Source organism: Clavelina lepadiformis, chromosome 4 (genome assembly GCF_947623445.1).
Source record: "Clavelina lepadiformis chromosome 4, kaClaLepa1.1, whole genome shotgun sequence".
NCBI classification, from domain to species: Eukaryota; Metazoa; Chordata; class Ascidiacea; order Aplousobranchia; family Clavelinidae; genus Clavelina; species Clavelina lepadiformis.
The window spans coordinates 22,272,151-22,296,157 of NC_135243.1; the positions used below are offsets into that span (position 1 = coordinate 22,272,151).

Consider the following 24,007-nt stretch of genomic DNA (forward strand, 5'->3'; position numbering starts at 1 on the left):
AAAGGCAGTAACTACATTTATCGGTATCAAACATACTTTGTTGCGTATATTCTACATGGAGCCAGAACGTGGGAGGAAAGTAGGAAAGCAAGCAGTTTGAGCGTTTGTGTAGGTGGTTTCATGAACGGTGCCCGTGTCCGTTCGGTAAATTTTTACTGCACGTATAGCTGCGCTACATTGCAAAATATATGTCACGTTCTTATCACTATGGCGACGCCGACTCAATAGATGTTTTGAAATAATTGCAGTGCATAACGTTTCATTCTTTAAAATTTTACCTAAAACTTAAATCTTTGTGGTTTACTAATTTGAACGACTGTATTTTTATTAGAGCTTTACCGTTTAAAACACGTTATACCTGAAAGACTACATATGACAACAATAAATAATTTAATAAACCATTTAAACGAAAAACCTACAAATTAATCTTTGAGTGAGCTGTAACGTATCAATGTTTATTAAAATGCTCGTTATTTGAGATAAAGCAAAAAGTTAAAAGCAATTTAGCGAAATTAAGCAAAACAATCTCAGGTGGTAGTGAAAGTTGAAACTTCTGCAGGTCAATTTCGAAACATCTCAGGTATGGTTGCGTAGGTGGAGCAGGCAAAGAGTATATGTGCAGATACCACACACACAATATTTACCGACAACAAATATTTCTGATGAAATGATCGGCACAATAGACCTACTTTAGTCAACGAGATTTATCAAATGAGAACGTTCTTTGTAGCGATTGTTGCCTGGAGGCAGTCTGTCAAAAGATGCTTTAAGTAGTTTAAGATACAACTTTCAGGTCGAAATATCCCATGCTTTGCTGTGTTGCTAAAACGTACATATTCGTGGCTTGATAAACCGAACTAAGCAAACACTTTAAGTTTGATTATGAAAAGTTGAATATTTTTTCAAATGCATGATTGCACATCACGATAATGCTTATACTCATCCCAACGTTGATAGCTATAATTTATCTCAATGCCCACGGAGCTGTAGCAATACCTTATTATTGTATTCGGTTGGATATTAGCTGGAAAATTTGCGTCTTGGACAAATTTTGTTTTCTATGTTCGTATAAAAATCGTGAATGACGTTGCGACTATAGTAGTATAGTGTTGCCACCCCAGGAGTCTTACCACCACGCCACCACCACACCACCACCACGCCACCACCACCGCCACCACCACGCCACCACCATGCCAGCAACTGTGAAGTAGGTCACTCCAAGATTAGGTCATTCAAGTAATTAGGTCATATGTAAAAAGAGATAAGAAAAGTGACGTCATAATTTTGGTTCCACACGTAAAGAAAAAAGATGTTAGAAAAGTACAAGTGTAAAAGTGACGTTATAGTTTTCGTTTCATAGCGCCAACATGTGGTAAACATGTTCTAGGTTTCTAGAGAAAAGGGTGTAACAAAAGAGAAAAAACATCTTGGGTTTGTGGATATTCGATATCAGTTACATCATAGTTTCAGCGTAAAGTATACAGAACGATGAACCGTATGAATTACCACCTGGAATCATATGGAGAAAAGCCTAGAGTAAGAACGCGTTAATCGTATTTGCATATGCTAACATGACCTGGTTATGAATTCCAGCTTGGGTTGAAATAAGCCAGACTTTAGAAACAAAGCATTGGAATGTATTACAACCAATCCAGTCGATTCCAGATGTAAGAGAAGAATAAATAATAGCTGGTACCCAGATGTGATTTGTTTTGACCCGATTATGAAGGCAAGTCCAAACCTGTCTGGTGGAAACAAGTGTGTTGGACAGGTCGAAAGGGTGGTATATTGCACAATCCAACCAATCCACTCACAGCCAGTTGTGAGAAAGAATAACTAAAAGCTGGCTTTCAGATGTGATTTGTTTGTTTTGTTTTCGTGAAGGAAGGTATATAATACTCTGCGTTTGAGAATTGAAATCATTACATCAACAAATACAAAACGAAGTGATATGTCGTGTGAACCGAGAAGCAAAAGAAGAAAGCTCGATTTCGATGCTGTTACCATTCAAAAGGTGTTTGAAGAAAGGGTAGTGATGAAAACTGATTATCAACCACGGACACACGTGTATCAAGCGTATCTCTCGGTGAAAACGAAATATGGCAGTTACTATGACATGTCACGCCTTGAAGACGTGATTCGTTTGATATTCAAGGATCGACCATGTATCATGCTACTCACAAAGCCACGATCGGACTTCGTTTCGGTGGGTGTGATGTATTTCTCCGATCCCAATCCAGTGATGTGTGAATATTTTGAGAGAGTGGAAGAACTTCGCAAACAAGTCAAACCAGACGGGGTGACAATCCGATTTTCTCGAAAGCCCGTGTTTAATGCAGAATCCTACCTGAAGTTTGTCTTGAAAAGAGTACCAGGCACTAAAATCATTAACAAACACTGTAAACTATCGAATGAAGACGACCAAAAGGAGTTCGATAAAATCATTTCGAATGTCTTGTTGCAATAAAAAAATGGAATACGTGTAAATAAAACAAGTTACGGTTAAATTCTGTTGTGTTTGTGTATAGTAAATTCTGTTGTGTTTGTGTATAGGTACTGGTGAGAGAGAACGCATTAGAAAAAATAAAAAATGACAAAACGATGCTATAAATGCGAGTGATATGTGAGTTGATTTCAGTGAGAACATTCAGTTTTAATATGGATGTTGGAGAAAGGAAACGATTGGTAAAGTTTCCATGTTATTTTCCACATCAACCTTGCATGAGATCGATTGAAAGACGAACTCTAACCTTTCTAAATAATGCCAAAAGCTGGGTCATGTTCGAGATGAACATAAGCTTTTATGAACTTGCGGAAGCAGGATGGTGTTACACCGGAGACAAAGATCGTGTAAAGTGCTGGTACTGTAGCGGGATTTTACAGCAATGGCACGTGAATGATGACCCGTGGGAAGAGCATGCAAAATGGTTCCCTTTATGCGAGTATATTCTACAACGAAAAGGAGGAGACTATGTATTCGGTGTTGTTTCGAGATTTCCGAATTTGAGAAGACCTAACATTTCCAATCCGGCGAATGGGGAGGAGATAGAACGAATTCGAAGAATGTTACCTCGATCAACACCTGCTGGTGAAATACTGATGAGGAGTCTACGAGAAGACGATGAACTACAAATCGTCCGTGAAAGAGAGAAATGTGTTGTATGTTTTACCCATACAACAAACGCGTTAATTATACCCTGTGGTCATTTATGTATGTGTTTGGAATGTGTTGTGAAAGTACAGACCTGTCCAATGTGTAGAACTGAAATTTACCAAACGCTAAAAGTGTATAGAGCGTAATAAAACATAACCATGAACCTTATTCATTCGGATGTTTTTTTTTATTGAATCGAAAAGTACACAGAAAACAAATGACATTCAATCAGGGTGCATAATCAAAAATAACGTTGCGACTACGATCGATTTCCAGAATATTATCGAATTCTCCGTAAACGATTGTATTGATGGTGGCCGGTAGAGGTCGTGCAAAATGCATTTCCATGCGTAGATTTCCACGTTTCACGAGATCGAAATGACCGCCATCACTGAGGTCGGGTGAGAGATCAAAAACAAACAAGGTGTATCCGTTAGGATAATCCGTTCTATTGATCGCGTTACCGGTATCTTTGAAATGCTGGTTCGATCCAGTGAAAAGACTGTTATAAGCTCGAATATACTGCTGCTGTTCAAACTTTGGTTGGAGAGGCTTGCAAGGGATCTGTTCTCCGTTCACGTATACCGCCAGAAAGGAGATGTTATAATTTTTAAAATCAAAGGGGTTTTCCTCTATGACACCGTTGAACGCGGTATTATTAACACAACCGATGACAATCCGTTTAGGAAGTTGTCCTAGAAAAACATTTTCTTGATTGCAAGACATATTTCCACGTGGAACACTAAAAACTTTGGTTTGTATTCTTCGAATGGGATATTTCGCGTTAGAGACTTGCAAAGCTTTGATATGTGCCAATGCCACCTGAGCAGAAGGAGTGACCTTGCGGACGTATAGAATGACCTGATTAATTTTTGTTTTGAATGTACTTCCTCGAGCAGCCATTAAATTAAACTCAGACTTGGTACGGGTAAGCTTCAACTTCATGTTTATTCCACTGAGTAAATAACGACTTTGAAAAAAGAGATCCAAGTGGAGTTTTCCGACCATCTCCACCTCGCCACTCATTGCAGTGAAAGCTTTTCTCTTTTCAAAACCGGTATTCGCTTGGGTCAAAGCACTCATATGCCCGGCAGTATCCTCATACCATAGAGCACCAGTCAATTGAGAAGTCTTGGCTTCATCCCCAAAGCTGAGTAAAGTTTCCAAATAGGCTCGATACGGATAGGTGTTGGTAGACGCCGAGACCAGTTTATCGTTCAGTGATAGATCGACCTGACCGAATAAAGCATTCAACCAATAATTAACCGGTGCCACGACTGCATCGTCTCCGAGATCACTACCATCATTCTTTTGAATTTGAGCCTTCACAAAAATGACGCTATTGCTTAAGTCCAAGTAGGCATCGGTCGAGGATTGAATCGCAAACTCAATCGGCCCCGAATCCGAGATGTTGTTTAAAGGTTGGTGTTCCACCCATACCCCGCTTTCGATACTGGACTGGGTCGGTGGAACGGAAAATAAGTCTAATTCGCTTTTCGTGCAAATACAGGAAAGAGGATGAATGAGTGACATCACTCAAAAATATCGTTTATGACCTTTCTTCGCTTTGTCCTCTTGGAACTGATCGTTTTCTTTCGTTTTTTTCTGTTTATATTCACTCTTTCACCGGGTGGGGTTAACATACGTTCGCTTGCCGTTTCCAGGAGATGCCTTCCAGCTTCCTTGGATCGCCGAAGAGCCGCCTGTTTCAGGTTTTGTCCTTGTAAGACGTCACTGAGAACTTGTGTGCCAGATTGGAGAGCCTGTTTCCCCAAGGCCTTTGCACCACTTTTAATGAGAGGCATAACCAATTTCGAGAGACCGGAAAAAACGCTTCCGATACCGTATCCTCTTTGGTATTCTCTACCGTGAAAAACAGGTAGACCTGAACCGGCTTGATTGACGTAATACCTCTGATAGAGATCTCCGTGGTTCACCATTTTCTTTTACGACGTATGTGAAGTGTTATGACCAATCGTCCACCTTCAAATAAGATAGGATTCCCCTGGCTATCCCTTATATCTATTTCTACCGTATCAAACGTTTTGATAGCGAGGAGGTGATAAAATAATTTTTCGTGGGTAAGACAAATAACTTCTCCCGGTTTCTTGGTGACGGGTACGACTCGTAAAAGTGAAGTAAACGAATCTCCCACGACAGAGGGCTCAACTAAGTCACAGTACACGTAGAGTGCAGGTACATTATAAAAACTATGGATTGGTTTCCCTATCTCTCCTTCGGGAAGTAACATATCTTCTGTTCCGAGAAATTCATAAAGTGAATTGTTCACAGCTATTCTTAAATCTTTCATTTTTTCGAAGGAAAATTTCTTCGTGGCTTCATCGAATTGCACGACAAGGGGTTTTACATTCTCCCCCAGAGGGGTGAGGGAATCATCGTCACGTTCACTGATACGTTTGCTATAATCCTCTTTAAACTTTTTCGTTAATGTTCGAAACGTGTCAATGATCATCTTCGCCTTGTAGTAATTTCCAGCGGGAAACTTATATTCGAACAGTTCGTGGTTGTACAGGTAAACCACCACCGATGGTAAGGCTAGATTATTCCAGCTGTGTGGATACTGTATCTCACCCAATCCGATTTCATAATCTCCTCCACTATCCAGTTCAATGCGATGTGGCAGTCTCGTTTTGTAATTGGTTAAAGTATTTCCGGGAAAGATATCCATGGAAGAATTGGATGGTAGCGTCAAATAAAACATTATTTCGGGAGGGAAGGATTCGGTAAGATGTAACCGATACTACTCGATAAGAGTGAAATCCAAAGATCTTTCTGTTCACTTCCAACAGTGAGGTTGTACAATGATATGGCAGCGACCACAAACACGAGTAGAATTTGACATATAAATACTATACTATGTTTACGTTCGTTTGTCGTCGAATCGGTTAACCGAACCGAGTCGTCAGACGTTCCGTCACCCGTCATAGTTGGAATGAAATAAATACGAGACTTTTACTTCCAAACCATTTATAGAGGGAGAATACGGAACGATACATCGATGTTATAGTTGTCCTCGATAAAGTCATGTACCAGTGTATCGTTCAAGAACAGGTCCTCCGAGTACATACCCAAGATCTGACGAAGGGAATAATCTCTCACTATCATGAGACTGAATAAAAGTACATGTTGACCGCATACATTCGTGAACGTCTGCACGGTTCGAGAGTTGAAAGTACACGCGATTGAATTCATTCTTAAAAAGATGTAAAACTCACGGTGAATCGGACGACATCCGAAAGAATCGAAATAGGTAGCCTTGTTCTCGCGATCAATGTATATTCCGACCCAGTGCGATCCGGGGTTTCTGGAACTATCGCTATTTACCACGTACAAGCTTGGGTTGTCATAGTTCAACAGTAGCAATTCGTCGCGCGGAAAACACCCTCGAAACACTTTCTTGGTTTCAATATCTCGACTCAATACGTTCGATATCTGTAGAGTATCCATAGTAATAGACGATCTTTGTTTCGAATACAGAGTTTTTATTACGAGTAAGACACAAACAAAAAAATGCATTCGATAGAATCAGGGTCGGTACGCTTTCATATCAGATTCATTCACCCAACTGTTGAAGTTTGATGGCCAACCGAGCCATTTGACGAGATATTGTTTCCTTTTTCCACGCTTTCTTGTTTCGAGGATGGCTTCGATCAAAAATTCATCGTCCTTTTTTACAATTTTTTGTAATTCTTGTTCGTAAAAGCTTCCGTGTAATTCTTCGGAATGATAATCTTTTAGCTTGTAAGTAGGTGGATTTCCCGGGATCCGTTTGACGATGGTGAATATCTCTTCGGTCCAATTCGGAAGATAGCCCTTTTCGAATACTTGTTTGTTCTTACTGATTCTAACCACGTCACCGGGTTGAAACTTTGGTTTTCTTTCTCGCATCGGTTTTCCATACAAGTTTTGCCATATCTCATCTTGATTTTTCCAAGTTACCGAGACCGGGGTAGTTTTGATAGAACGGTGATAAGAACGGTTGTATGCGTCCAGCATGGGTTGTAAAACGTCGACGTACTTTAGAGTATTCTTGGCCGTAAAATACCGCCACATCTTTGTCTTTAAGGTTCTGTTAAATCGTTCCACAATGGCCGCTTTTACCTCATTAAAACTGGTAAAGAATAGAATTTGATTCTCTTTGAGAAACGTTTGAAAACGTCTGTTTGTAAATTCAGAACCCTTGTCAGTTTGCAATTGTAATGGTTTCCTTTCTCGTACAATTTCCCCGAAAGCTTTCACCAAACTTTTCCCGGTCTTATCTTTCAGAGGGATCGCCCAGGCGTACTTTGAAAAGACATCGATACACGTCAGCAGGTATCTGTAATCACGATTATAACGTTTTAATTTGGATAAATCCACCAAATCGGCTTGAAACTGCTGGTCGATTCCGCTCACAATCACCTTTCTCCTGGTAAAATATCGTCTCGCGGGTTTATGGAGTGTATAGGGGTCTTGTTGGGATAGAAATTGTTTGACGCTTTTCTGTGTTTGTCCAGATTGAATTTGTAACTGCCTGACACCACCGAAACTACCGGCTTTGGATGGGGAATAATAGATTTCACGCAGAGTCATAACTTAACCAAGGACGAGGTTCGGTGACGGAATTTTCGATTCTTGGTTTGATGAAATTCCACCTATCCTTGTTTCCAACCAAGCTTTCGGGTACATTCAATAGTTTTAAAGCCGAGGCGAATTCTCGCCAACCGGTAGGTGAAAAATTCTTCTTCTTTCTGAGGAGATCGTCTACCAAATCGAATATATGACTGTGAGGTATGGCCTTGTCTTGAATTATTAATTCACCTTCTGATTCCAAGCAATAGAATTACTTCTTTTAAGGAATTTTAATAACTGTTCAGCCTTTTTTCGTTTATTGAGTGGTACACCGTTTGTGATTTGTTGTTCGAGATTCAATTCCTTCACTCGCGGTTCTTGGATTCGCAGTGTAATGGGTTCGGTTAATTTTTCTTGAAAGGTTATATAACGTTGTAAGATTTGCTGGTAACGTTTCACTTTCTCGTTGGTGTCCATATTTTGTTGTAAAACATTTTCCATTTCTTGGTCTAATTTAGACATGGCTTTAGCAGTGGAGTTGGTCGGTCGATTGGTGTCCGGTAGTTGGCGCGGATCCATCAATATCATCTTTTTGGCGTAATTCATCATTTGTGAAACAAACTCGTAAGGGCGGGTAAAACAGCTCCGATGAGTGGTCCGATCAAAGCAGATAGAAATCCACCCCTCTGAATAATAATCTTCTTTTTATAGAGAGGCGTTTTCTTCTTGACAATTTCACGAAGTGGTTTTCTATATTTTTTTAATCGAAGTTTTTGCCCGGTGTTTAAAGGCACATTCCCCGCCAACACGTTTCGTGCACATTCACAAATGGCTTTTACCAGATCCGAACTACCCCGATGTAAAAGTTGTCTTCACCATCGGTGGTGGTTTACCTGTACAACCACGAACTGTTCGAATATAAGTTTCCCGCTGGAAATTACTACAAGGCGAAGATGATCATTGACACGTTTCGAACATTAACGAAAAAGTTTAAAGAGGATTATAGCAAACGTGTCAGTGAACGTGACGATGATTCCCTCACCCCTCTGGGGGAGAATGTAAAACCCCTTGTCGTGCAATTCGATGAAGCCACGAAGAAATTTTCCTTCGAAAAAATGAAAGATTTAAGAATAGCTGTGAACAATTCACTTTATGAATTTCTCGGAACAGAAGATATGTTACTTCCCGAAGGAGAGATAGGGAAACCAATCCATAGTTTTTATAATGTACCTGCACTCTACGTGTACTGTGACTTAGTTGAGCCCTCTGTCGTGGGAGATTCGTTTACTTCACTTTTACGAGTCGTACCCGTCACCAAGAAACCGGGAGAAGTTATTTGTCGTACCTACGAAAAATTATTTTATCACCCCCTCGCTATCAAAACGTTTGATACGGTAAAAATAGATATAAGGGATAGCCAGGGGAATCCTATCTTATTTGAAGGTGGACGATTGGTCATAACACTTCACATACGTCGTAAAAGAAAATGGTGAACCACGGAGATCTCTATCAGAGGTATTACGTCAATCAAGCCGGTTCAGGTCTACCTGTTTTTCACGGTAGAGAATACCAAAGAGGATACGGTATCGGAAGCGTTTTTTCCGGTCTCTCGAAATTGGTTATGCCTCTCATTAAAAGTGGTGCAAAGGCCTTGGGGAAACAGGCTCTCCAATCTGGCACACAAGTTCTCAGTGACGTCTTACAAGGACAAAACCTGAAACAGGCGGCTCTTCGGCGATCCAAGGAAGCTGGAAGGCATCTCCTGGAAACGGCAAGCGAACGTATGTTAACCCCACCCGGTGAAAGAGTGAATATAAACAGAAAAAAACGAAAGAAAACGATCAGTTCCAAGAGGACAAAGCGAAGAAAGGTCATAAACGATATTTTTGAGTGATGTCACTCATTCATCCTCTTTCCTGTATTTGCACGAAAAGCGAATTAGACTTATTTTCCGTTCCACCGACCCAGTCCAGTATCGAAAGCGGGGTATGGGTGGAACACCAACCTTTAAACAACATCTCGGATTCGGGGCCGATTGAGTTTGCGATTCAATCCTCGACCGATGCCTACTTGGACTTAAGCAATAGCGTCATTTTTGTGAAGGCTCAAATTCAAAAGAATGATGGTAGTGATCTCGGAGACGATGCAGTCGTGGCACCGGTTAATTATTGGTTGAATGCTTTATTCGGTCAGGTCGATCTATCACTGAACGATAAACTGGTCTCGGCGTCTACCAACACCTATCCGTATCGAGCCTATTTGGAAACTTTACTCAGCTTTGGGGATGAAGCCAAGACTTCTCAATTGACTGGTGCTCTATGGTATGAGGATACTGCCGGGCATATGAGTGCTTTGACCCAAGCGAATACCGGTTTTGAAAAGAGAAAAGCTTTCACTGCAATGAGTGGCGAGGTGGAGATGGTCGGAAAACTCCACTTGGATCTCTTTTTTCAAAGTCGTTATTTACTCAGTGGAATAAACATGAAGTTGAAGCTTACCCGTACCAAGTCTGAGTTTAATTTAATGGCTGCTCGAGGAAGTACATTCAAAACAAAAATTAATCAGGTCATTCTATACGTCCGCAAGGTCACTCCTTCTGCTCAGGTGGCATTGGCACATATCAAAGCTTTGCAAGTCTCTAACGCGAAATATCCCATTCGAAGAATACAAACCAAAGTTTTTAGTGTTCCACGTGGAAATATGTCTTGCAATCAAGAAAATGTTTTTCTAGGACAACTTCCTAAACGGATTGTCATCGGTTGTGTTAATAATACCGCGTTCAACGGTGTCATAGAGGAAAACCCCTTTGATTTTAAAAATTATAACATCTCCTTTCTGGCGGTATACGTGAACGGAGAACAGATCCCTTGCAAGCCTCTCCAACCAAAGTTTGAACAGCAGCAGTATATTCGAGCTTATAACAGTCTTTTCACTGGATCGAACCAGCATTTCAAAGATACCGGTAACGCGATCAATAGAACGGATTATCCTAACGGATACACCTTGTTTGTTTTTGATCTCTCACCCGACCTCAGTGATGGCGGTCATTTCGATCTCGTGAAACGTGGAAATCTACGCATGGAAATGCATTTTGCACGACCTCTACCGGCCACCATCAATACAATCGTTTACGGAGAATTCGATAATATTCTGGAAATCGATCGTAGTCGCAACGTTATTTTTGATTATGCACCCTGATTGAATGTCATTTGTTTTCTGTGTACTTTTCGATTCAATAAAAAAAAACATCCGAATGAATAAGGTTCATGGTTATGTTTTATTACGCTCTATACACTTTTAGCGTTTGGTAAATTTCAGTTCTACACATTGGACAGGTCTGTACTTTCACAACACATTCCAAACACATACATAAATGACCACAGGGTATAATTAACGCGTTTGTTGTATGGGTAAAACATACAACACATTTCTCTCTTTCACGGACGATTTGTAGTTCATCGTCTTCTCGTAGACTCCTCATCAGTATTTCACCAGCAGGTGTTGATCGAGGTAACATTCTTCGAATTCGTTCTATCTCCTCCCCATTCGCCGGATTGGAAATGTTAGGTCTTCTCAAATTCGGAAATCTCGAAACAACACCGAATACATAGTCTCCTCCTTTTCGTTGTAGAATATACTCGCATAAAGGGAACCATTTTGCATGCTCTTCCCACGGGTCATCATTCACGTGCCATTGCTGTAAAATCCCGCTACAGTACCAGCACTTTACACGATCTTTGTCTCCGGTGTAACACCATCCTGCTTCCGCAAGTTCATAAAAGCTTATGTTCATCTCGAACATGACCCAGCTTTTGGCATTATTTAGAAAGGTTAGAGTTCGTCTTTCAATCGATCTCATGCAAGGTTGATGTGGAAAATAACATGGAAACTTTACCAATCGTTTCCTTTCTCCAACATCCATATTAAAACTGAATGTTCTCACTGAAATCAACTCACATATCACTCGCATTTATAGCATCGTTTTGTCATTTTTTATTTTTTCTAATGCGTTCTCTCTCACCAGTACCTATACACAAACACAACAGAATTTACTATACACAAACACAACAGAATTTAACCGTAACTTGTTTTATTTACACGTATTCCATTTTTTTATTGCAACAAGACATTCGAAATGATTTTATCGAACTCCTTTTGGTCGTCTTCATTCGATAGTTTACAGTGTTTGTTAATGATTTTAGTGCCTGGTACTCTTTTCAAGACAAACTTCAGGTAGGATTCTGCATTAAACACGGGCTTTCGAGAAAATCGGATTGTCACCCCGTCTGGTTTGACTTGTTTGCGAAGTTCTTCCACTCTCTCAAAATATTCACACATCACTGGATTGGGATCGGAGAAATACATCACACCCACCGAAACGAAGTCCGATCGTGGCTTTGTGAGTAGCATGATACATGGTCGATCCTTGAATATCAAACGAATCACGTCTTCAAGGCGTGACATGTCATAGTAACTGCCATATTTCGTTTTCACCGAGAGATACGCTTGATACACGTGTGTCCGTGGTTGATAATCAGTTTTCATCACTACCCTTTCTTCAAACACCTTTTGAATGGTAACAGCATCGAAATCGAGCTTTCTTCTTTTGCTTCTCGGTTCACACGACATATCACTTCGTTTTGTATTTGTTGATGTAATGATTTCAATTCTCAAACGCAGAGTATTATATACCTTCCTTCACGAAAACAAAACAAACAAATCACATCTGGATGCCAGCTTTTAGTTATTCTTTCTCACAACTGGCTGTGAGTGGATTGGTTGGATTGTGCAATATACCACCCTTTCGACCTGTCCAACACACTTGTTTCCACCAGACAGGTTTGGACTTGCCTTCATAATCGGGTCAAAACAAATCACATCTGGGTACCAGCTATTATTTATTCTTCTCTTACATCTGGAATCGACTGGATTGGTTGTAATACATTCCAATGCTTTGTTTCTAAAGTCTGGCTTATTTCAACCCAAGCTGGAATTCATAACCAGGTCATGTTAGCATATGCAAATACGATTAACGCGTTCTTACTCTAGGCTTTTCTCCATATGATTCCAGGTGGTAATTCATACGGTTCATCGTTCTGTATACTTTACGCTGAAACTATGATGTAACTGATATCGAATATCCACAAACCCAAGATGTTTTTTCTCTTTTGTTACACCCTTTTCTCTAGAAACCTAGAACATGTTTACCACATGTTGGCGCTATGAAACGAAAACTATAACGTCACTTTTACACTTGTACTTTTCTAACATCTTTTTTCTTTACGTGTGGAACCAAAATTATGACGTCACTTTTCTTATCTCTTTTTACATATGACCTAATTACTTGAATGACCTAATCTTGGAGTGACCTACTTCACAGTTGCTGGCATGGTGGTGGCGTGGTGGTGGCGGTGGTGGTGGCGTGGTGGTGGTGTGGTGGTGGCGTGGTGGTAAGACTCCTGGGGTGGCAACACTATACTACTGACTATACCAAATACAACGAGTCGTGACCATACGCAGCCGCCCTGCGTAGAATCTCTCTCATGGAGAATTATAATAGTAATAAAAACTAGCTCTGTAACTTGTGGCCGAGAGTCATAATAAAAGGTTTTGAACAATTTTGTACCATTTTCCACAAAAAAAACTGCACAGCTTTATACAAAACTGCAAACTTCATTGGTCATTGTTTTGAAAAACGTATTGAAAAGTTTGTTTCAGCAAGTGGTGTTCCAACAAGGTTAACTCGTAGGCTACTTGACAAGAAATGTGCAATTTAATGGAGTTTAACCATTTTCTCTGTAATGCCGTAAATCGAGTTATACTTACAATATTAACACACAATAAAAAAAATCGGATTTTAATCTTGGTGGGGTAAATTGCGAAAGCAACTGCGAGAAGATGTTGCGTTTCAACGTGATGACATCAAAAACTTATAATGTGACGTCATGTTTGTTGTTTAATTTTACATATTGTATTAATTTTTCGATTTGCAAGAGCTTTTGATTATATTTATGTTAACTTGTTTCAATATGCATTGTGACAAAGTGATGATAAAGATGGCTTAGATTCTTAGAAAAAATATTTTTACACATAAGTTTCAAAATTTCTCAAATATTATGGCATCTACGTAAGAAACAGGTTGTACAAAATTAAACCAGCAAATTTCAGAAAGGATTTTCCATGTGAAATAATTTGGAAATGTTTCCCAGGTCATTTTCGACTCAGCTCATATTGTGGAAAGTAAAGAAAATAACACCGTAAAATTACATCGTGTTCACCAGTTTGAAGTCGACAGATATTTACAGTACCATGAAATAGGCCTCATTTATGCATAACTGGGTGATTTAAATTCAGCTGAAGAAAGTTATCCGTAGTCTTTTTATAACTCATACTGCTTAGAGGCAGTTTATATAGTTAGATGGCGGAGGTGGTTTAATATAGATTTATTGTAAAACAATTCGTGCTATTTAGATCAAGTTTAAATTCTTGTGGCTTGGCCATCATAAATAAATCACAACTCAAACTAAGTGATTATTATTTGAAACACTGCTTTTCAAACATGGATAAAATAAGTCTTTGAAGGTAAAAACATTACAATTTGTAGAAAGATTGCGGTTTATTCGACGAAAGCCAACAGATTATTTTCTTGGAAATAAAGCACAATTTGTATTTCTCTTGTATTGACTACGGTATCAGAAACTTCAATTTATATTATAGTTTATAGTATTCTAGTATACCGGAAGTTCCCCAACTTGGGAGCTTGAACTCTTTGCATGAGATATTTCTAATAATAAAATATAGTTTAGTTTTTCTTTATTCATTTCCGTTCATTGCAGTTTATTCATCTGCGGTCCCTTATCGTGTCTATAACTTATAAAGACTTACAACGACTATAACAGTAAGTGCTGTGGAAGCTACAGACAACTTCGTTATTAAACGATGACGGTAATGGAAAAAATGATTTGTTAGTTGTCAAACACGGCAGGTTGTTTGGCGCTTGGTCCAATGTGAACAACTGAGGTGGATTTTGTTTGCTTGTTTGGAGTTACACATTTACAACAACTGCTTCAAAGGTTTCACCCATCCTTGTTTTAATATACTATATTCGGCCTGTGAAGCTGACTTTTATTTTTGGCCTAGCAAAATATCAAAAAGTCGAAAATCACCAAACTTACCAACTCAAACTTGAAGAAGTATTACGTAATTATATTAGCTTTCCCTCTACATTCAGCCTGTGATGACTTCATCACTTAATCTAATAATCTTAACTTAATAATCGCACTATAGTAACACTAGCATTCCTAGTAGCAATGCCAATTCGATTTATACACCACTGCGCTCCCCAACTTGAGTTGATTTGCCACATGATGTTGACAAAGCGCAATTAAGACTGCATGCTTCACCTAATGTATCAACGCTCACCATATGATACTAAAACTTAATTGGAACACCTTGACCTAAATCAGGCTATTTTATTCAGATTTTTTAGAAGAGGACAGTTCACGTTGTTTAACATAAAGTTCAGAAGACAGAACGTCTCATTGGTACCGCGATACAAATAACCTATTTCGAAGAAATTGAATCATTTATAACGCCTCCTTGCCAATTAAGTTTGTTTAACTACTATCTTATGATGCTTTTTCTTTACATAAATCATTCTTCCATGTTCCCTTCTCGCAACTTTGTTTACTTTAGAAATAATATTTGTTATAAAAATAGTTGTATTACCTCAGTATCTAAATAACATACGTAGCAACTGTGTCTACCTATCAAGCGTCTTAACGGATCGCAAAAAAAACAATGACAAACTTCCATAAATCAGTACTTTTCGTGGAAATTTTGTTTATTTGCAAACTAATTTATGATTGCAACAATTACTAGCAAGGTTGTAATAAATACGGTGTAAAAATAGTAAACATCCATCATGGCTTTGTACTGTGAATGTACTCTTTTTGCTTCTATAGTAATTATGTATTGGTGGGCCATTTAAGGAAACATTTTTCTTGGCCACCAAATAATAATACTTGAAATAATAGATCTGCAATTTTAAACGGATCATGCCAGCATCAAGATAATTCATGAAAACTAATTCAGTTTGGTGAAATTGGAATGTCCATCGTTAACAGAATTCTTTTCGCCAAATCTCGTATCTGTCTTTTAAAATAGGTTTTAATAAAATTAAACGTTAACTTTCAACTTAAGCTGCCCTGTGACATTTCCCTGCAACAAACACTTTGTCTACAAACCACAACCAGTAAACGAGAAGTACCATGTTTTACTTATCTGTCTATATACGACGCTTAGCTACACTTATAGTACAGTATACATACATATAGTAACCGACTTACTTAATCTTCCTGTTGTCACCAACTTTCACGGCCAATGCCGTTACACTTTTCACCAATTCAGACACTTTGCTCAGTTTATTTTTGCTGTGAGCGACGAGACAAAGACTTTCGACTAGTTGCAAACCAAAAAGATTCATGTTTTCTTTACCTAAAAGTACACAAAATACCACTGTGATAAATTTTTCACAACTATAATTTTTTTTACAACAGTTTGAGAGCAAAAAATGTTCGTTTAATTAAAGCGTTCAACAGTTGAATTTGTAAAAACTGTTTAAAGCTTGAAACATTGACTAATTATTATTCTTTTACATCCAAAAAGCCAAAACGCCTTCTTGCTTTGAACCAGATTAATTGCGGTAATCTTACGCTTCAATTCGACAGAAGAAGACACAAATTAAAAGAACTTTATTTATTACGTTATGGAGCAAATGTGTTCATTGATACCTGATTTTAAAAAAGCCACAAGTGAAGATGTGATGCCTGGGTATTCTACCATAATTGCTACGCAGTTTTGAGGATTCCGAGCCAATTGCGCTAAACCGCTGCAAAGCGAATAAGCTGACCTACTGACGCTCCCGTCATTGCATCTTTGCTCATTGAATGTTTTCCGCAACGCATTCTCCATTCCCTACAGTCATAAAATATACAGGATAGCAGTAAACGGAACAATAGCAACAAAAATCTTTGAGTGCTGGATCATCTAAACTATATTGAAATGACAATATGTAAGCAAAAATCCTTACTTTGACAATATATTTTATTACAACTTGATCAGTGGGTATCAAGTGGATTTGATCTTCGTGAGCAACATAGCCTGATAGCATAGCAGACGTAACGTACAAAACAAGTCCTAAACCCTGAAATAAAATTGAAATTAATAAAATGTAGTTAAAAAATTAAATTGTTAATGACATTTGCCAATATCAAATTTGCTAATTCAAAATATCTACGGATTTTGTAGGTCTACCAAATAGTAAAGCTGAATTTTTAGGCTTGTAACTCTTCAGTGAATGCAGAAACGTTGTGATCTCTGCTTATTTATAAACCTAAGCCATGAAAACATTGCAAGTAAAAGTTACAGTAACTACTATACATGCGAAAGAGGTTTAAGGGATTTTACAGATTATGTTTTTGCTTTTGATTGTTTTTTTACGCCTTTTTTCTTAAAACACCAAGCTTGCCTTTGTTTTGTTTGTATAACACTTCATTAAGTCAAACATGTTCAAGTTTTTAAGGCAACTTAGACTTTCAGGACATCTTGCACAGTTGAAGAGAATACCTAGGTTCCATATTTCACCCTCTTCAGTGATCTGAAAATAGACAAAAATGCAATGATAAAAGTTCTATTATTAATGATGCATAACGCAACAAACATTTATCACCACCTTATACTGACCTATAATTAAAGTTCAAATAACGTCTTTTTGTAATAAACAGTATAACATTGATAACAAATTTACTTTGCCTCCAGGAGATACGTTTTTTCTTATATTTCGTATGTGAGCCACTAATAACGAAAGTAAACCAGATTTGGCACATTCGACACAAAATGACCAGCTAACATCAGTCCCGGAAAGGAGGAAAAGTTTGATATTTTCCAGGCATTCACTTTCACCTCTGAAATTGTTAAAAATTTGGTAAATACCATCACCAGCCAAATTAATACCGATTTGACAAGATTCCAGATTAAAATTGCTCGTGTACTTGTTTTTAGGGTAAAGGTTTTTTGTGCCAGTTAAAAGCATAAAGTAGTTAACGAAAAGTGGAATAACCCCAAGTTTGCAAAAATCATCTGCCACCATCTGGCGTATTTTCTAAACAAAAATAGGCAAATATTAACTTACAAACAACATTATACCTTTTACAAATATTTAATTAAAATTTTAATAAAAAATAAGAAAAATTTTATAAATAAATGACAACTGTGCATAAGTTTAAATGTGTGGTATAGCCAAGACGTCAGAAAAGGATAAATTTTCAATCATAACAAATTAAACCTTACGGTATTTCGGTGTTTACCTCTTTTGGGTTTAGCAAGTGATTCTTCATTTGGGTGATATGATTGATGACTTCATTTATAAATGTATCGCTGCGATCCTGACTAAATAAACAATTCTTTAACTGCTGGACACAGCGTTGAAACTTCTCTGAAACATCATATGTAATAATGTTGGCAAAGTTTTATAACTAGTGTATTATGTTTTCTGTTTTATTTGCAATTATTGGTCGCGTTTATCACGTTGTAGATTTAATTTAGTTTCGATAAACGCTACAAAATATTACATCTATTTCACAATAACAGTTTCTGTTCACCATACCCGGTATTGAGGCAACTTGAAGAACTTTTGGCTGTGTTTGAAAGCTCATAAAGCTCGAAGATGTTTCACTATGTTCTATCCAGGAACGTTACAACATTACGACTAGTAGTTATTGTTTGTTATCACAACAAAATTTATTTAAATACTTGTAGTTGCGAAACAAGAAGTTAAATAAACGTGATAATATCGTGACAATGGTGAAAAACTTACCATCATCAATGACGTTATCACTTTCGGATTTTGATTTATTTGTTGGTGGAATAACGCCTGAAAAAATATAACAACGCAAATGTATAAAAAGCAAACGTTTTTCTATTATTTTTATTTTATTTAAACATGTAAATGTTTACAGATTAAGCTACGCCAATATTACGTCATGCAAGCTGTCTTTTTCGCAACGCAGTAGCGCACGTTAGCGGTTGGATCCTGAACAGGAGTCAAAATAATCTTTTTTATAGATTCTAATCATTGCAGCCTTGATTAATCGTTAACCTAATCTGCAATAGCTTTGTTCACCTATGTACAGGCACTGGCTTACTGGTAACATACGACAGTGTAATGTTACTTTGGACGCTAGCAGATCCGGCCTACAGTTACATAATCGAAATTAAGTTAATTCGACTTTCTGGATACGATCCTAGCTTAAGTTAACAAAAACTTATGAAGAGTAATTTCATTAAAACATTCAAAAACCGTGCAAAATACTTTTAAGAAAGGAATGGTGGATTTTTGATGGACTTAGACCACTTGACAGAGATTTGAAACAGTAGAAAGAAAAGCAAAATTAAAATTGCTGGAGTGAAAGGACGATGTGCAAATGTTAACTATCTTATTCACGTGCAGCAGTAAAAGTACGACAAGTAGCAAATAAATACAAGTCGTAGTTTGCATTTGTGATTTCATAAGTTAATTATTAGCTCCAGCTCAAACAAAAAAGGATTTTACCTCTCGAAGAAGTGCTGTTGGCTTCCAAAGACCTGGTTCCAGTTTGCTGAACATTAGTTATTGTTGTATCTATTTTCAGTATCAAATGCAAGCTAAATCCATCATTTGGCGTGAACTTACTGTACTGGACCACAACAACAAAATATTACAAAACAACAAACCTCTAGGATTGTCAGCAAATTCAGCCGAACCAACGACAGAAACTGCATCGGTGTTAGATACAGCTCTGTTTCTTGCTTCGTCAGCATCTGTAAATAAAAACTTTTAAGTGACTGCTCAATATTTTTTGGTCTTGACACAAACATTCTGGGTGAAAACACTCGCCAAAGACGCCGTCAACCACCAAACACAAAAATCTTTATGATTTTGGTGGTCTCTTTTCGAAAGCATTTATTAAAAACAACGACTAGATCAATGAACGGGTTTTACGTTTGGTATTGTTTTCAGGTTGGGAATTTTTCTGCCAGTCAGTAGCCTATTTCCCTGTTTTTCGAAGTTTCGGATCCCATACAAGAGGTTGTTAAAACTTGACTAAAAGATAGACAAATATGCATTTTTAAGCCAAACACTTAGCTGATTATGAGCTTCGTTTACAGAAATTTGTGATATATGATTTTCATTTCATGAAATGTTGGCCCAGACTGCCATTTAGCAATTTTAACATATAAGCTAACAAAAAGTATTTTGTGGCATTTCCAGGTGGTTGACGGCTCCTTAATTTACCGTGTAAAGCAAAGTTTGGTGGATGGAAGTTGTCAATTGTATAATGTTCTGTTGTGAGTAATGGAGGTTTTTCAAGTTCCATGTTGTTTAAAGCTTGTGCGACGTGTGATTGAGTGACCGCGATGTCATAATGTGACATTTGTTCGTATAACTTGTTCCGCAACTGAAGCATTGTCGGTCGATCGGCTGGATCCTGTTGCCAGCATTTCACCATTTCGTCTTTGAGGAAGTCAATAACTTGAGATCCACCCCGATCACCTGAATCCTGCAGCTCTTGTAAATAATCCAAAATTGTTTGTAAATTTGGTCTTTGTCCTTCGATAATCCTCATTGTGAGAACTTCAATTTGATTGAGCGATCTTTCATCAAACGGCATTTCTCTGCTAAGGATCATATGGAAAGTGATCCCAACGCTGTATGTGTCATATTTGGGAGTGATTTTAGTGGATATATTTTCAAGATGCTCCGGCGCAGCATACACGTAAGTAAGCTGCATGGTTTTAGGCTGCTTTGCGGTGCTGGATCCTGTATAACCTGACAAGTGTGCAGCGCCGAAGTCTCCTATTTTGCAATGTAAGTCTTCTGTCAAGAGGATATTTGCCGGCTTTATGTCTCCATGTAGTAGGCGTTTGCTATCAAATAGGTTATGAATAAATGCAATACCATTTACAATTTCATAGCAAAATCGTAATCGAAGTATTGGAGCAAGGAGAATATCGTCATCTAAAAGAACTCCCTTAAGATTGCCTGCAGGAAGAAATTCCATGACAATTGCTATAGCACCAGGCCACTGCGTCCATCCAAAAACACGTACTATGTTGTCATGGTTAGCTTGTTGGAGATGAAGAATTTCCTTTTGTATTCTAAAGTCGTCAGAAATCCATTACATTTAAAACGAAAACTGTTGTAAGTAGAATGATACAAGAGATGGTAAAAACAAGAAAAGTTTAAGAAGAGTAATTTCATTGTTAATCTACGTTTCCATTTATGCAAACCTCACTTTTTCTCAAGCAATTTTCTTTCTCTTCGTCCTCCTTTCATCTCAGAAAACTTTACTGCAATTGCTCCGAGAATTTCGTTGAATCCGAGGCGGACTTTTCCGTAAGAACCTTCGCCAAGGTCTCCACCTGCCTCAGCTAGGCAAAAAATTTCATCCGATCGGAAGAATTTAATCTGCAACGATAGAAAACGTAATAAACTCACTCCCAGCAAACGTTGGGTTTTCCATTTTGTTGCATGCAGGTTTGTCCCCAGCAATAGATGCACTTTACACATATAAGGCTAAAGTATTGTAGTCAAATTGACTACAAATATCATTAAGTGCATTAGGAAACAAAATAAGGCATAATAAGACTTGATAACAGAACTCCAGCTGGTCACCGATTCGTCGTGACTGTGATAGGTGGATATAAATCAAGCCTTTAAGCATTACCATTCACTTTATTTGTTATTTAACATCGTAAACTGTTACGCCTTATTTGAACAACTTTCTTTTTGGGCATATCAATTGCTTGCGAGCGAATAATGTGTGTGTGTATGTGTGGTTGCGGTTTGTCATCAAACTTACTCTTGTTGTTGAAGATTAAAATAAAGGTTTTGAACACAGTCTTTTAAAACAACACACCAGTAAATACAAGGGAAAGATTTTCTACGAGTAAGCGCAAATGAGTGTACACTGTCAAATAACCTTATTCTTTATATTTCATTTGCTTGAATACGTTATAAAAAACGATATTTCAGTCTTTATTTTACTGCAGATATACATACTACAACGCAAACATCTGTGGACGAAAAATTATTTACTTCATATGTAACAGTTTTTTTCCTGTCGCCATAAAGCATGTGGTTTCAAAACAATAGTTTATGCCATTTGATACTAATTGATAAATAACATTTAATCGAAACCATTTTGGTAGTATGTACTCAACGTACAGAAATTAGTAAACTGCCTATGTCTTCAAACTGGTTGAGTAACACTCAAAGAAGTGAGTATAACCACCGTACGAACCTAACGACTTTACTTACCTCGTTTTGGGACATTCTGACGACTTACACTTAAACATTCATCAGCTGTATATTTTGATTAAAACTAGACTACGCTTTTCGCTTGCAGGTATTGCTGATAAAACTATATAAAACTAATGCTATGCTAATAAAACTATGAAATTTCAGAGCAAAGCGTGATTGTTTGCCAATCAATGCGTGTTCTTGCGCGCGCATTGTCTACATTATAAATAGAACATGGTAAATATTTTCAAAGACTACCGGTTACGCGCCTTGCCTCTTCAGGTTAACTGCCCTCAGAAAAACTTAAGAAAACATCGCCCACAACAGAGGTATATTCGTTCCGCCTTTTAGATCTATTGGTCACGCGTTGCGGAACGGGTAGACTAGTTCTTTCATACGACACCGAAACAGAGTAGTAATGAAAAGGCAGAGTTGAACGTCAACACAAGCCGACTGACAATGGCCGCTGTTATCGCCACGCATCACTGCAGTCGCTTCTACAATTTGCAGTTTACTTCAATTTGGCAATTTTTGAGAGTTGCTGAAAGTCGTTATAGTCTACAGGTAGAAGCAGTGACTTGTAGCGTGTATTTTGGCTGCCTCGTGCGGAAAAAAATGTCGCCCTGTTGCCAGTGGCTTATTTAAAACGGAACATATTAACAGCCATTTTACCATGTCACTATGGCATTATAACTATGTCACCGCCACCCACATGGCACCTATTACTATTAATTAAACACCTATTACATTTTTTTGCATAGACGATTTCATTACGTTCTTTTCATTTTATTGCCGCTGATTCCACAGGCAGGGCCACTTTTTTATGCAGTTTTGGGAAAATTGTGCATAACAAAAGTATGTATGCACAATTTCAAAATTAGGTCAATAACATTTTCGTTCTAATAAACCTTAACAAAGATTTCTTCATTCACGAATCATGATTTTCGTTTTAAAGACTTTCTCCCAAATAAATAACGAAACAAGAAAAGATTTCTTTAAACAGACCCGAAAAAATGGTCATGGATGCGGCTGCTTTGTTCTAAAAAATTACAAAAATATGGCATTACATATAGTATGTACAATTAGCCAACCCTTTATCAAAATCAAAGAACTCCAGCATAGTTTCGTTTGTTCTCCACAAGACACAAGCATCTTTAAACTTGTCAAGATTTCTAAGTAATTGGCATGTCATACTTATCATTTCTAGAAAAAATTATGTCTCCGCTTTCCGATTTTTAAGTTCTTTTATAAACGTCAGTTGCGAGATCTACATAAAATTTCACAGTAAATAAAAGTTAGTCCTTGATGTAAGCTATACCTTATTGATCCACATTAATTTAGTATCCCTAGCAAATGAGTCAAAGAAAGTTGATGTACCGAGTGAGCAAATACCGTGTGAAATGTTGTGCAAAAAGTACATTACCATCTTAAAATTGCTTAAAACATTTACGTTTAAACACCATAATTTGCGCAAGATAACGCTCTAACCACTTTGTGTCACGTGCATTATTCACAAACTTAAAACAGTGCAAATAACTGAGAAACCATAAACTAGAAGTACGTATAAGTTACATTCATAGCATACCAATGTAGAAAACAGCTATCACTTATTACGTTAAACCTTTTATCATCATTATATGGATCTTTGTTTTGCGTGAGGACGCGAGAGAGAAAATCAATATGCTAATTATAACATAATAATATAAGTATAATAATAATATAAATAATATAATTAATATAAATATAGTATAAATAATATAATTAATATAAATATAATATTAATAAAATATTTAAATAATACAATTAAATAATAATTAATTATAATTAAATAATATAATATTAATATAAATAGATATTAATATATATATAACATAATTAAATAATAATATAATATAAGGTAATGATAATGTTGAGAGTAAGGCACTAGAGTTAGAAGTATT

The 24,007-nt window shown here is 37.5% G+C and overlaps 3 protein-coding genes across 4 annotated transcripts; 1 reads left to right on the forward strand and 2 right to left on the reverse strand.

The window, feature by feature from the left end:
• Window positions 1-3,382: 3,382 nt before the first annotated feature.
• LOC143453053 (uncharacterized protein F54H12.2-like) lies at window positions 3,383-4,687 on the reverse strand. Its single transcript, XM_076954205.1, has one exon. It carries the CDS (start codon window positions 4,685-4,687, stop codon window positions 3,383-3,385), a length of 1,305 nt encoding a protein of 434 aa, XP_076810320.1.
• A 4,932-nt stretch (window positions 4,688-9,619) lies between these two features.
• Window positions 9,620-10,924, forward strand: LOC143453054 (uncharacterized protein F54H12.2-like). Its single transcript, XM_076954206.1, has one exon. The coding sequence runs from the start codon at window positions 9,620-9,622 to the stop codon at window positions 10,922-10,924; it is 1,305 nt and encodes a 434-aa protein (XP_076810321.1).
• A 4,627-nt stretch (window positions 10,925-15,551) lies between these two features.
• On the reverse strand, window positions 15,552-22,509 carry LOC143451429 (uncharacterized). 2 transcript variants are annotated; one of them, XM_076951958.1, is made up of 15 exons: window positions 22,086-22,509; window positions 21,061-21,233; window positions 20,061-20,923; window positions 19,499-19,585; window positions 19,338-19,406; window positions 18,603-18,659; window positions 18,393-18,467; window positions 18,094-18,221; window positions 17,779-17,888; window positions 17,535-17,691; window positions 17,256-17,384; window positions 16,818-16,931; window positions 16,519-16,702; window positions 16,075-16,222; window positions 15,552-15,876 (listed from the first exon to the last, which is right to left on the reverse strand). In XM_076951958.1, exons 1-15 carry the CDS (start codon window positions 22,098-22,100, stop codon window positions 15,846-15,848), a joined length of 2,340 nt encoding a protein of 779 aa, XP_076808073.1. In that variant the 5' UTR covers window positions 22,101-22,509; the 3' UTR covers window positions 15,552-15,845. The 2 variants fall into 2 exon arrangements, with proteins under 2 accessions (XP_076808073.1, XP_076808072.1); XM_076951957.1 differs by having other exon boundaries at window positions 15,552-15,880; window positions 22,086-22,508.
• Window positions 22,510-24,007: the final 1,498 nt, after the last annotated feature.